At 41.8% G+C, this 13,445-nt stretch overlaps 1 protein-coding gene across 7 annotated transcripts in view; it reads right to left on the minus strand.

The window, feature by feature from the left end:
- The window catches only part of EPHA6 (EPH receptor A6), a 542,377-nt gene that overhangs the window by 47,094 nt on the left and 481,838 nt on the right, over positions 1-13,445 (minus strand). For all 7 annotated transcript variants that reach the window (XM_040567877.1, XM_040567925.1, XM_040567868.1 and 4 more), the window contains one exon: positions 7,479-7,688. In XM_040567877.1, coding sequence (XP_040423811.1) covers positions 7,479-7,688 — 210 coding nt within the window. The remainder of the gene's footprint in view (positions 1-7,478; positions 7,689-13,445) is intronic.

Consider the following 13,445-nt stretch of genomic DNA (forward strand, 5'->3'; position numbering starts at 1 on the left):
TATCAGAAGTTCATTTTCAATCCTACTGTACAAGCCACTCATAAATTCATGCTTCCATTTTTTAAATGGACACTTACAGATGACCCAATCTGAGAAACAGCAAGGCACATACATGTAGGCATTAATACTCCAATTCGTTAACATGAAATTCATAGGAGTCAGAGAAATAAGAAATTTTAATCCAAGCTAATAGGCAGAGCTTGCAAGTTTCTAAGAGGCAGATATTTCTAGATTGATTATAGTGCAATTTCTTTTTTTTTTTTTTCATTGGAAGTCAAATCATGTTATTACGAATGATGGGATGATGCTATTGGAAAAAATCACATTAAGAATGAAACACAAAATAACCCCCTTTTTACTACCAAGGAGTTAGGACATTGTGTTGAGTTCATGAACAGAAGGATTTTAAGCACAAAAAAAAATAAAAAAAATGCAAAGCTTCCAACTGTGTTTCTCTGCTAAATGCATATCTGGAGTTCCTAGATCAGGGTGGGGTGTTGGAGGAAGAAGAGCAGGGATGCTTTCATATACAATATCAGGAGCTGTTATATAAAGTTTTAGAGTTAAATTTAACCACAAAATTTAGAAGTCTCTCTGAATTAAGCTTCTTTTGACTCTCCTCACATCTAAACACAATTTTTTTTGTGCTTGTCCCTCCCTGCCCTCCAACATTTGAGATTCAAGTGACAACTGTTACAGTGCAGAAGAGAATACTCACAGAAATAGCAAATTAGACAAAACCCTTGGAAAGAGAACATATTTTTATATTTATTTCATTCTTGTCCTTAGACCTTCCTTCTAAGGGTCTGCTTTTGTTCTGATCTGTGTTATATTCTGTTGGCTTCCAGAATGGATAAATAAACCAGAAAACCTCTTAAATGAACTTGGGATCACAGCTGGAAAAAAAGCTGAATTGAGAACCTAGTAGAGTGGATGCATTAAAATACTTACCTTTTGAAAAAGACTCATGACCTCATCTTCAGGGGCTTCTGTAAATCAGAAGTCAACAAAACAACAAGCACTACCACCTGCACTGAAAGGGAAAGTCTGGGACTTGGCAGCTTTGAAACACAGAACTACTCATTCAAGAGTACTCACATCTAACACTGTGACAGGTCAAAGGACAATGTCTTTTTTTTTTTTTTCCAGGACACTCATTCTTTAGGCTACTCCTTTGCTCTTTGTCTATTTGTCCTTGAGCATGTTCTATCTTTGATCCAGCCCAACAGAACAGATGACGGCATCTTGAAGTACGCACATGCAGGCTTCCATCCCCACCTATCTTCTGAGTGGGGAATGGCTCCACCTTAGGCTGGCAACTCATGGGAAGGTGATTTATCTGACCACCACCTCACCAATCCCATCACACGCTTGAAAACTAGTTACCCATCTCCCATTCCCTGGAGTAGGCTTCGCACATTAGCATAGCTCTTATTAACTTGCTTCTTGACCTGTCACTCATGCTCTGAGTGTGTTTACTTTATGTGTTAGCACCAGAGTCAAGCTAGAGTCCTTCCTACTGCTTAAAAAAGTTAAAGGCAACCCACTGCACTCAGCAGGGTGGCACCCAGCTATGAACCAGGATGGATGGTGTCTGGAGATGCACAGCAGCTGCCAGCAGATGGATTCCTGCATGGGAGACCAATAATCCTGATAAGGCAGTTAGTATGTATCCCCTTGCCTCATCAAAAAGACAACTCATTCAGGATCCCATTGAATTCTGTACCTCTAATTTGGCTAATATTATAATCTCACAGAGCATCCCTGGAAGGGTACAACCTTTAAAGGGTTCTGCAAGCTTCAGAATTTGTCCCACAAAGTAGAAGTCAGGCCATTTTTCTCCATGGCCACAAGAGCTAGGTGTTTACCTCTTAACTGAAATGCAGATAGCGCAGAGTAATGAAAACAACTTTTCTTTTCCTTTCTTCTCACTTCCAGCTAATTTGCCATCTTACAAAACATTGTTTGTGTGCACTCAGCAAGTACCCTGCGTCTAATGCTTGGCTACAGAACTGATGTGGTAGAAAAGATAGAAGCATGAAAGGGATTTTCGGACTGAATGGAAAAAGATGGTGTGCCTGAGGTGGGTACCACAAAAAGAAGGGCCTGTCCTACTCATCCTACTAAAATTAGAGAAGACTGATTTTCTGCTTGGAGGCGTCAGGATGTAGGATGGCCCTACAAGATGGTAGGAAGACTCAGAAGACTTGTGAGAGTACATGCCATTCTTTTAGATGCTATGGAGAACAGATATGGTGAAGAAGGCAAGGCTACTGCAGAGAGCTTATGGAAATATGGAAAGCTGGAGAAATGTAGGCTTCATAAACAGACACAGGTGAGGCTATTTCAGCTAGGCATTAACCTTAGACAGCAACAGAATATTCAGGTAAGGTACCCATACAGGGCTCCAGCTCAGCAAGATAGTTGCAAAGCTTGGGGGAACAAATATTCTTCTTCTCACAGGACATTACCCTGTTATAAATGGCTTTAGCCTACTCACTTTTAAGCCAGCCTTTAGTAAGATTAAAAGCAGAAAAACTCCAGATAAGGGAAGAGCTCAGTGGGACTCCACGCCATGTGCCTGGTTTCAGGGACTGAAAACCAAACGTGGTCATGATGCATCCTGCTGATCAGGATGTTCCTCTCATTTGGTGATGACAAAGTGCGCTGTTTTCACGTTGCACACAGAAATAACCAACTGACAACAGTTGTGCTCAACCTTATGTCACCAATTAGTTTAAGAAACGAGGTTAATGCAGCCCTTTCTGGTACACAGCCCCTTTTCCTTATTCTTTCCTGAACTGTTGCCAATAATCAATTTACTCTATTGTCTTCAATTAAATTAATTCTTAAAGTAAATGTCTAGACAACATGCTTGTCATAGACTTGACTCACAACACTGAGACTGTTCAGAAATAGTCACTTGACATCCCAAACAAACTAGAAAATTGTGTGTCATTTTACTTTTCAAGAATCTAAACCGTCTCTCACCTCATACCCCTAATTTGTGTACCAGTAACAGAATATTGAAAGTGTATTAACATGTTGAAATTATATAGTAAAAGGAAAAAAGAAAAAAGTCCACATCCTGAGCCACCAGAAGTTTCACTACTTGCCAGGATTGGTATACATTACTGCCTGTCAATCTGCTTTGCTCCTCTAATGAATCTAATAAACACCAAATCTTCCTGAATGGGATATTTTATTCAACTTGCTGGGCGAGAATCAGATCCATGAAGTTCACAAAGTGATTCACTGAAATATATGCAATAATTTAATTCCCTAATGAGTATTATGGAAATAATGTTTTACATATCAAGGTTAAATTCATAAATACTGCAGATAAAAAACAGAATATATTTCTCTATGTATCACACAATTCAGTTTGTAGCAGGTTTTTATCTAACTAAAAAAACCCCCACAGATGTAATGAAGAATATCAAAGTGCCACCATTAACACAGATACCAGTTTAGCCCTTTTTGCATTAGTGACACTGATCTTGGTCTGTTCATACATACATACACATTTTGCTATATGCAAGGTTTCCTGGAGACTCATGGCTCTTTTCTAAATACAGGTGAACCCTGAATATATTTTAAAAGTAAATGAATCCACATCATATAACATAGACTACCTAAACCAGGGATGCAAGAGCCTGGATGTCCTCAGTATTGACAGGAATGCTTGTTTATATACTAGAAATGTCTTTTCATGAGCTACTGTTGCCTTGGAAACCAATACTAAAAATGAAAATTTTGTCTCTATGGGGAAAAAAACACACCGTATTATTCAGTTATCTCAGAAGCGTCCTTATCTTTTCCTGATCAATCTGAAACAAAGACTGGCAGTTGGGTATTACTAACTCTTAATTCCCTCTTCCTATTCAAGAATAATACCTTGCTTTAATTTTTTTTTCCTATCTGTGACAGGAAACAGAGGCCTGTTACTTATTTCCTGCCAAACCCTCTTATCAAAAAAGATACTTACATTCTTTGTCTCAATAGTTTGGAGAAGAAAAAAGGAAAGCCTTTGCAGAAGTTGGAAAGCTGTTTCCTGAAACTGAAGTCTTCTCATGTACTGATTAAAGCATTCAACAGCTGTTCTAGTAGTGTCACAGATTGAAATTCTTGGGAAACATACCGTCCTTAAATTGTGTTACTTTGGGGCATTTGTCAGTTTTTCCTATGACTCTTAGTTGAATATTGTTTCCTAATTAGAGTTTCAGCATGAGCACAGAATGCTGCAATTTTCTAAGTGGTTTCCTTTCCAGCCTTTTCCTATCAGGGTTATTGCTTTTTCTAGACTGATTTGTGATTTTTACCCTGCACGTGGGAAGATGTGCCAATAGAAACAATGTAAGATCTATTCTGAACCAGCAAGTAAAGAGGAAGAAAACTTACATCAGATGACAACGGGAAGACAAAGCAAAATATGTTGATAATCTTTAACTCAAGGCTGTGCCTGCTGAGGTGTGGTAAATCCATAAAATGTGATGATCATTTAGCTTATTTTTGTTAGAATGCAAGCTGTTCAGTCACAGAGTGTGACACCCTTATAAAATTTGATTTGTCTTTTACTTCAGTTTACCTTGTTTTCATCTAGGAATAGGCTCACATACTTTTGACCACTGTATCAAAGATGGGATGACATTTAAAAAAAAAAAAAAGTCTGATTGACGAGTACTGCTGTAGATCTTATTTCCAAAGAAAATATCCAATCATTATGTTCTATTTTTGGCACCAGACTAAGAGAAGAAAAAAACCCAGTCTCTTCTGAGTAGTGACAGACAGTTGTATAATGGGAGATGTGAGCCTAAAATTACTACTACTCAATATGCAGATCAACTCTATGGATTTTTTGTAACTACAGGTACTTGGCTGCTATCAAGAAAAATCTCTGTGGAGAGGATACACGCATTCTAACGGCACAAAATCTCCATTAAGAGCACTGAGGATTTAACCTTCATATGACAAAAGCACAGTATGGAACTAACCAAACTATACGTATGATATAAAAACCTCTAGTAATACATGTGGCTTGCTGTTGGAAAGATGTTCATGAGTTCGCTCAGTAAAGTTGATGGATATTCTTGGAATAGTCCAATGTCAAAGTTCTAGCCAGAACTGCTGCCCTGCACACTACATTTTCCTCTAGGAAGAAATCTTGGATTACTACCTATGAATACCATGGAGGAAAAGTAAAAAACCGCACCACCCTAAGGTAGCAGAAGGTTGTGCTGGTGAATAGTTTCCTGCCTCACATCACAGAATATTCATTAATTCTGTTCAGTACAATAACAGGCTCATGATTCTTTCAAAAAACATGCAGCTACGTTGAGGATTTTGAAATTTTACAAGGCTTCACATCCCAACAAATTTCTATGTATTTCAGAGACAAAGGTTTCCAGTCACCATGTAAGCAGATCAGAAAAAAAAGTAAAAAAAATCAGTTCTTTCCTGATCAGTAATGTTCTGTAAGGGAACTGTTTTTACCTTTTAACTTACCACGAGGGGTAGGGGGTGTAAATGGTGATCAGGAGAAGGGTGTATGATGTAACAGGTGGTCAGCAAAAGCAATGAGAGAGCATGATGTCCATTGTGGGGTTCTATTCATTTACTATGAAAGGCTGTCTTAAGGGTGAAATGCCTGTTCTGTGTTTCAAGAAAGTCCTTCAACGCAGATATATTTATTTTTTTAAAAAAACATAGCATTTCCTGATTAAATGTAGCTCTAGATGTGACGAAAAAGGCAGGCACTAACTACTCCGAAAAACTTCCTCTTTGGTATAGGCATCCATTGGACAATTACAGATAATAGTTGCTTGTCAAGTCCCAGTGCCTTTCACCAGCTGAGCTCATCACACTGTGGTCAACACTGAGCAATGCAACTGAATTTGCCTGTCACTGGGGCCATCAGCTGCCCTCCAGGCATGCTCACGTGGACAATTAGCATGGCTCAGCCAACAGGCAACAACTCAGTAAGCTGCAGTAACTAAAATTATTTAGGTTGGAAAAGACACTTAAGATCATCATGTCCAATCATCAACTTAACACTACCAGTTCCAACACTAAAACATGTCCCTAAGCACCATATCCACACTTCTCTTAAATACCTCCATTTAGTTTTCCTCCAATCATGACACTAGTAAGCAGTGTTAAACAAAAGAAGCTTTAAGAAATAAATGAGGGAAAACCTTCCCTATGAAGGAAGAAACTAATTTTTTCCTTCTTCCTTGAAGTTTGAGTACTAACAGCTAGAACCTTGTGAAGTGACTTGTTTTGCTTTAATCAGCTTGCAGTACTGCACAGACCTTGTTCTAAGAAGTGGCCGAAGTTTACAGTGAATTGACCAGAACACTTATTTTCACCTTAAATGAAGAGTGTGCAATCCCATTACAATAGCTATATAGAATTCAACAGATCAAACAGCACTTACTACAATACTTTTAAATTAGATGTGTTCATCCTTTCAGCCATAAATCACTTTTTAAAGTGAAAGTACTTTTGGAGAAATTACTTAATGCTATTTTACTATCTCTGTTGGCATTCTGTCACTGTGCCCTATCACAGGAACATATACATTCTGTGCATTTCGGACAATTTGAATGAGAAACCTCTCTGGCTCTGAAGCAACTTCAGTTTCAATGAAAGACTAACATTACTTGAAAACTGTTTGTATTTCACTACGATTCTTAAAGCTGTGTTAATAGTCATAACAGGAATGTAAATGAATATTTTGTTATGATGAAAAAAATGCTGCATCTCACCTTGGAGTTCTATTGGCATCAACATGCTCCTTTTTCTATTTGCTCCATACTGCAGATGCAGTTAACTTTTTCTTTTAAGTTAAATTTGAACAAGCTACTCAGGTTTAACAATTTTCGCTTCAGTGAAAATAAAATAGAAGACCCCATTCTCCACTATAAAAACAATTTAATTGCATTGCATGATGAATTTTTAAGTATTAATGTGATAAGACTAAACCCTGAGAGAAAGGTCCCAAATATTCTTACAGAAGGTAAGCTTAAGTAAAATAAGTTTTAATTTATGAATGCAAAGCTTGATACCATGCTTCCGTCAGTGGAATCCGTGAGGTGTCCTCATCCCCAAACCCCCTTTTTAAGAGCATATCTTTGTAAGTGAACTTAGGGAAGTGGAAGAGGAAAGGATGTAGAAAACAAAAACAACAAAAAAAGCAAGAACAGAAAAGTCTCTGTGTTACATCCACACAATTGCTTAAAAAAAAAAAAAAAGTGCTGAAGATTATAAGCCCCCTCCCATACGGGGGGAGGAAAAAAAATAAAAAAACCTTCCCTTCTTCCCTTCAATGAATTGGCAGAGCTATTAAACCACATGCACTGATAATGGAACAAAGCCAGCCAATTCAAACTGTTATTCCTATGGTATAGACAAATTTGAAACTGGAATAGAAGAGCTACAAGGCAATAAACTGTTCAAATTAGATAAAACAAACTTACACTTGTTGTATAAGCAGCTTCAGGATCATCCTCTAACACTCGTGAAAGACCAAAATCGGAGACTTTACACATGAGGTTACTGTTGACCAAGATATTACGGGCTGCCAGATCACGGTGTACATAGCCCATGTCCGAGAGGTACTTCATGCCTGATGCAATTCCCCGCAGCATGCCAACCAGCTGGATGACTGTGAAGTGGCCATCATGCTTCTGCAAGTAAAGATCAAAGTTCAAAGTAGATAGTTAGTTTTCATGAATTTCATACTAGCAACATTAGCTACATCTTTTTTTTAAAATGCCAGCCAGCCAACCTGCCCACTGAAAACTCGATTTTTCATTTAACTGGCTCAGCGGCACAAGCTACCCCATCTGTCAGCATGCAGTTCATCTCCCTTTTCTTCAACACTTCCACGCTCTCTCTGATCTTTCCTGTGACCACACTTAATCTTTTATCCTTAGTTATTAAGAACATTTTCCCCAAACCCATTTTTTTTTTTAAATGCAAGAATGACAGCATAGAAAAGTCCTCTCTCCATCTCTTACTCCATACTCCTAAGAACCAAAATGTCCTACTTTTACTGACCCAGCCTTGATGGTCTGCAAGAGATACTGCTGTTGCCTAAAACAGGTAACCAGAGTAACTTTGGAGCTTTACCACATCTCTGTTCTGCATATAACACCATATAATCTCTGAACGTTAGACTGAAAAAGAGATTTGGGCTGATATTCAGGGGATCATGCATGGCTTCTCCAGTCCTCCTAGGTGACTGAAGTTAAGCCCAGACCTATGAAAGCATTAGGCTACTAAATTTCTATTTAGATGTTCAACTCCAATAGATTTCAGCAGAAGTTTTGTCATTAACTGCGCTCGTCTATGTAATTAGTATTGGTGGGCCTCCATTTCCCATCTGCAAAATGAAAATGAATGCTTCTATACCAGCTGGGTCAGAAGACTGCTGAATTCCTTGGTAGTGGGGACCAAACAAATACCTATAAGGAAGTTTGATGATGAGCTCTTGCCTGATTTACAACTGCTCTATCTACCCTTTAAGGCAGACTGCTGACAGCAGAATTTTTGTGACCTCAGCTAGCAGACATTTAGCTTCTCATGGACTATTCAGTGAGCCAAGCTTTTACATTAGCAAGAACAGCTAAGCAAAAAACAAACAGCTCTTCCCTACAAGCAAGTTAACTTCCCATTTTCTCTTTGGGCACTTTCAGCACTCGGCTACATACAAGTAGCATTCAGGACATTTCTATTGCTTAGTTCATATGTTTAAGTTAGATAAACTTCACAGTCAAGTCCATTAAATTCATTAGATTAATTAAAGCAATGAACTCAACTGCACAGATATGCTTAATCTTATCCCTGAACAGCAAGTCATTTTAGCATATCTATCAATCAGGACTCATTAGTTTGGGGCCTACATCGAACTAGTCAGGTATATAAGCATAAAAAGAAACAAGGGACTAGTGCTCTGACGTGTAAAAATGTAAAAACCAACCAACCAAACAACAAACACCAACCAACCAACCAAACAAAAAAAAACAAAAACAAAAAAAAACCAAACCAAACCAAACCAAAAACACAACACACAGACAATACACATAAAAACATGTGCAGAGTACAGAGGTTAGTGTTACTTGCTCTTCATATTACTAATCCATCTGTCTCAGGACAGAACAGTACCAGACCAAGACGTGCCTGCAACATATGTCTACGTAGATCAAGTATTTATGTGTTTTTAATGTAAAAATTACAAAGATAAAATATCCCCTGTGCATAACAGACTGCTAAATTGAGAGTTGCTCACCTCTAAAGAGGTTTGAGGAAATAATTCTTAATATCATTACTGTTTGACTAAACTCTACTGGGTACAAAGAAGAAGAAAGACAAACTTCGCAAAAAGAAGCGGGAGAGATAATGTGGATTTTGCAGTTTGTAGAACCCCTAGAGTATCTTAAAACACTTCTAATTCCTTTAATAAAATTGACTGGAAAAAAAAAAAAAAGCTCAAATGGAATAGTACATGAAATCCTGGTTTAGAGACAAGGTACCAACCAATACTATTGCACTTCTATTATTATTATTGTTGTTATAATAAAACAAAACAGAAATAGGAAAAAAAAAGCATACGAAATTTAAGACACGTACAGTTAGACTCCAAAGCTTCTATTTTAAGCTAACATATATTAATGCTAAGGATTGGACACCAACTTACCTAGCCTTTTAGAACACCATACAGCCTCATGCTTCCCAGAACGCTTGCTAGTTAGGCAGCCATATATCAACCCCTAGATGAACAATATCATCACATCACAGCCTTCTCTAAACTAATCACACTTACTGACACACATCAAAACCATCTACATGTGACAAATTCACAGGAACTTTTCCCCCTGAATATCCCCAAGGCAATTCCCTGTAAGCCATCGCATCACAGCTGTAAGCCTGAACCTGCTTCATCATCTCCATCAAAGCCATCTGTAATCAGTTGGTTCAGAAGACAGCACTCAGCTGAGGGTCAAAACACAATTAGAATATGCTCGCATCCTAGAAACAATAAGGTTGGAAAAGACCTGCAAGACCATCTGGTCCAACCATCAACCTGCCACCAATGTCACATGCTAAACCATGTCAATAAGCACCAGGTCCAACCTTTTCCTGAACACCCCCAGGGATGGTGATGCCACCACCTCCCTGGGCAACCCGTTCCAGTGCCTGAGTACTCTTTCTCAGAAGAAATGTCTTCTAATTTTGCAACCTAAACCTCCCCTGGCACAACTTGAGGCTATTCCCTCTAGTCAGTGTCACTTCAGTGCCAGGTAAAACTATGGTGGTTTTTTATTTTTTATTTTTTTATTTTATTCTGGGAGTTATTGAAAAACTCCCAGAATTGAGTTTATTGAGGCCCACTGATGGGCCTAAGTTTGCCTGCCAAGGGCCAAGGTGGAGAATCTGCCTTTCCCAGACATCCGCTGGGTGCTGGTGCCTCAGGACTGAGCACATTGGACACACAGAAGACTCTGCTCAACAGGCAGTGGGAATTGCTCTGGAACAGTTTCTCTGCAGCCAAACGGTATTTGGGGTCCTGGGCAGCTGAGGAAGATGTTGTGTGGAGGCTTGCAACACAAACAGCTGATAGCAGCAGGCAGTGACCACTCAACCTCTTGGAGAGAGTCCATTCCCTCCAAGAGCTTCCGCCTATGCAGATGCCAATATATTGCTTGTGTTAACATACGCACTTCTCTGAGAGGGTGGTTGGGCACTGGAAAAGGCTTCCCAGGGAACCGGTCACGGCACCAAGCCTGCTGGAATTCAAGAAGCATTTGGACAACACTCTCAGACGTCTGGCTTGATATTTGGATGGTCCTGTGTGGACCTAGGAGTTGCACTCAATGATCCTTATGGGTCCCTTCCAACTCGGGATAGTCTATGATTTTATGTCCAGATGGCTTTTCACTCTCTCTGTTCAGTTCTGCAACATTCACCAGAAGATGTTCTTTTCACCTTGATAATTTACCACAAAGACATTCAAGAAATCGTATTTATATCAGAAGGAGTAAGAGCAAGTATGTTTTGCATCACATATTAAGAGAAGAAGAAATTTGTCACTGCTTTAGGGACCTTCCGTGTGACATGATAAGTCTTCTCATGTCCAAGAGCTGCAAGGACCTTCCCACAAACTTGCAGGGAGGTGAGGCGAGGGCGATTGCTGTGATGCGGCTGTGGTGCCTGTGACAGCCCAAAGGACGAGTCACAGCGGGGGAGCTGTCATCAGGGCCAGCAGCAGGCAGCGCCACCACACTGTGGCCTTGGCCGTCGGTGAGTGCGGTTCGCACCTCCTGCAAGCCATGGCTCGCCTGATCTTCCTCGCCCTGGCTGTGCTGGGCATTGCCCAGAAGCCATGGCTGGTGAATGATCATCTGGATGCAGATGGGCACGAGACAATGCAGCAGTATGCAGAGCAGCTGATTGAAGGCATGGCTCGGCTGGTGCAAGAGATGGAGGAGAGGAGCCAGCAGCAGAGCGGGGTGGCCCTTGGAGCTCTGCTCTTCACTGCATTGAAGCAGTGTCAGCTCTGGGCCTTGGTTGAGCTCCTTGTCCTGATCTTTGGGCTCTGCCGCTGGCTCAGGAAACGGAGCCGTGAGATGGGCAGCAGCAGCGAACACGGCAGCTCTACAAGGAAGGAGGAGGACGACGATGACACAGACGAAGACAGCGACGCTGATGACAGCTGGGATCTGGGCAGAGTTTGGGCCGATAGCACCCAGTGGCCGGCGCCCTACATGGCTGACAAGTGCAAGGTGGTGGAGGAGCTGGTGGACGAGCTTCTTGGTGCCTGCCGAGGACTGTCCAGGAACTGCCTCTTCAACCCACGGCTGCAGCCGGCCGTCGGCGTGGGCTGCCTCTACGAAGGCTGGAGTGCCCGGGAAGACAACGTCCTCTACCGCCTGCTCGTGCCCCTGAGGCCTCCGCCCGGGCATGCCTTCCACCCGGAGCTGGGCGCCGAGGGGGAGACGCCAGCAAAGAAGCCCGGCCTGCACGTGGAGCTGGAGTGCACCTGCGCGAGGGAGAGGCTGGTGGGGGACATGCTGTGCTTCCTCCACCACCCCGAGGACGAGCTGAGCAGAAGACAGGAGCCCAGCCTGCTACGCACCCTCTGCAGCGGCTCCTACCTGAATGTGGAGAAAACCACCCGCTGGTTCCAGGCCTTGGTGAAAGCAGCCTGGGAGCTTCTGCCGCAGTCGCACCACTGCCGCCTGACGGTGCTGCCCTCCCGCCGCTCCTGCAAGATCAAGCTGGCCAGCGCCTCCGAGAGCACCCTCTCCATCGAGTTCACGTTTGGGGTGCAGATAGATGACTCGGACTCCTTCCTGAGCCTGGAGTAGGCCGTGGAAGGCTTCACCAGCAGCACGGCGCCGCTGCACGACACCAGTTTCTCCAGCAGCGCAACAGAGACACCTGTTAGCAGCGGGCAGTGACCACCCAGACCCTTGGAGAGACTCCGTTCCATCCTGGAGCTTCAGCCTACGCAGAGGCCAATAAATTGGTCGTGTTAACGTACACTCTGTCCGCATTTGTCTGTGCAGCACTTTGGGGGGGAATGTGGACATTCCCCCTGCTCAAGCAAGGCCACCTAGAGCAGGCTGCCCAAGACCGTGCCCAAGATGTGGTAATGACATCATAGAATATGCTCACATCCTAGAAACAGTAAGGTTGGAAAAGACCTCCAAGGTCATCTGGTCCTACCATCAACCTGCCACCGATGTCACCCACTAAACCATGTCCCTAAGCACCAGGTCCAACCTTTCCTTGAACACCCCCAGGGATGGTGACGCAACCACCTCCCTGGGCAACCCGTTCCAATGCCTGAGTACTCTTTCTCAGAAGAAATGCCTCCTAATTTCCAACCGAAGCCTTCCCTGGCGCAATGTGAGGCTGTTCCCTCTAGTCAGTGTCACTTCAGTACCAGGTAAAACTATGGTGGTTTTTTATTTTTTATTTTTTTATTTTTTTTTTCTTCTGGGAGTTATTGAAAGACTCCCAAAATTGAGTTTATTGAGGCCCACTGATGGGCCTAAGTTTGCCTGCCAAGGGCCAAGGTGGAGAATCTGCCTTTCCCAGACATCCCCTGGGTGCTGGTGCCTCAGGGCTGAGCACATCGGACAAGTTATTTTACAAAAGGGAATTCCCTGTTATGGACCAGAAGAATAAGGAACCTTTCAGAGACCCAAAACTTGTCAGTGACAGATACGTTAAGTAAGAACTTCCCATTACCTTTTAATGCAAGGAGAGACAAAGGAGAATGTTTTTAATGCCTTACTCTAAGTGTCTACTAACAAGTAAGGACATGAGACCTATCTAGTATTTCATCTATTGAAGCCACAGTGGATTTTTTTTTGCTTTCTGTTGAATAATACAAACTCCTCATGCAAACTTTATTAATCTGGGTCGCTAACAGT

The sequence above is a fragment of the Cygnus olor genome, chromosome 1, assembly GCF_009769625.2.
Source record: "Cygnus olor isolate bCygOlo1 chromosome 1, bCygOlo1.pri.v2, whole genome shotgun sequence".
Taxonomy (NCBI): Eukaryota; Metazoa; Chordata; class Aves; order Anseriformes; family Anatidae; genus Cygnus; species Cygnus olor.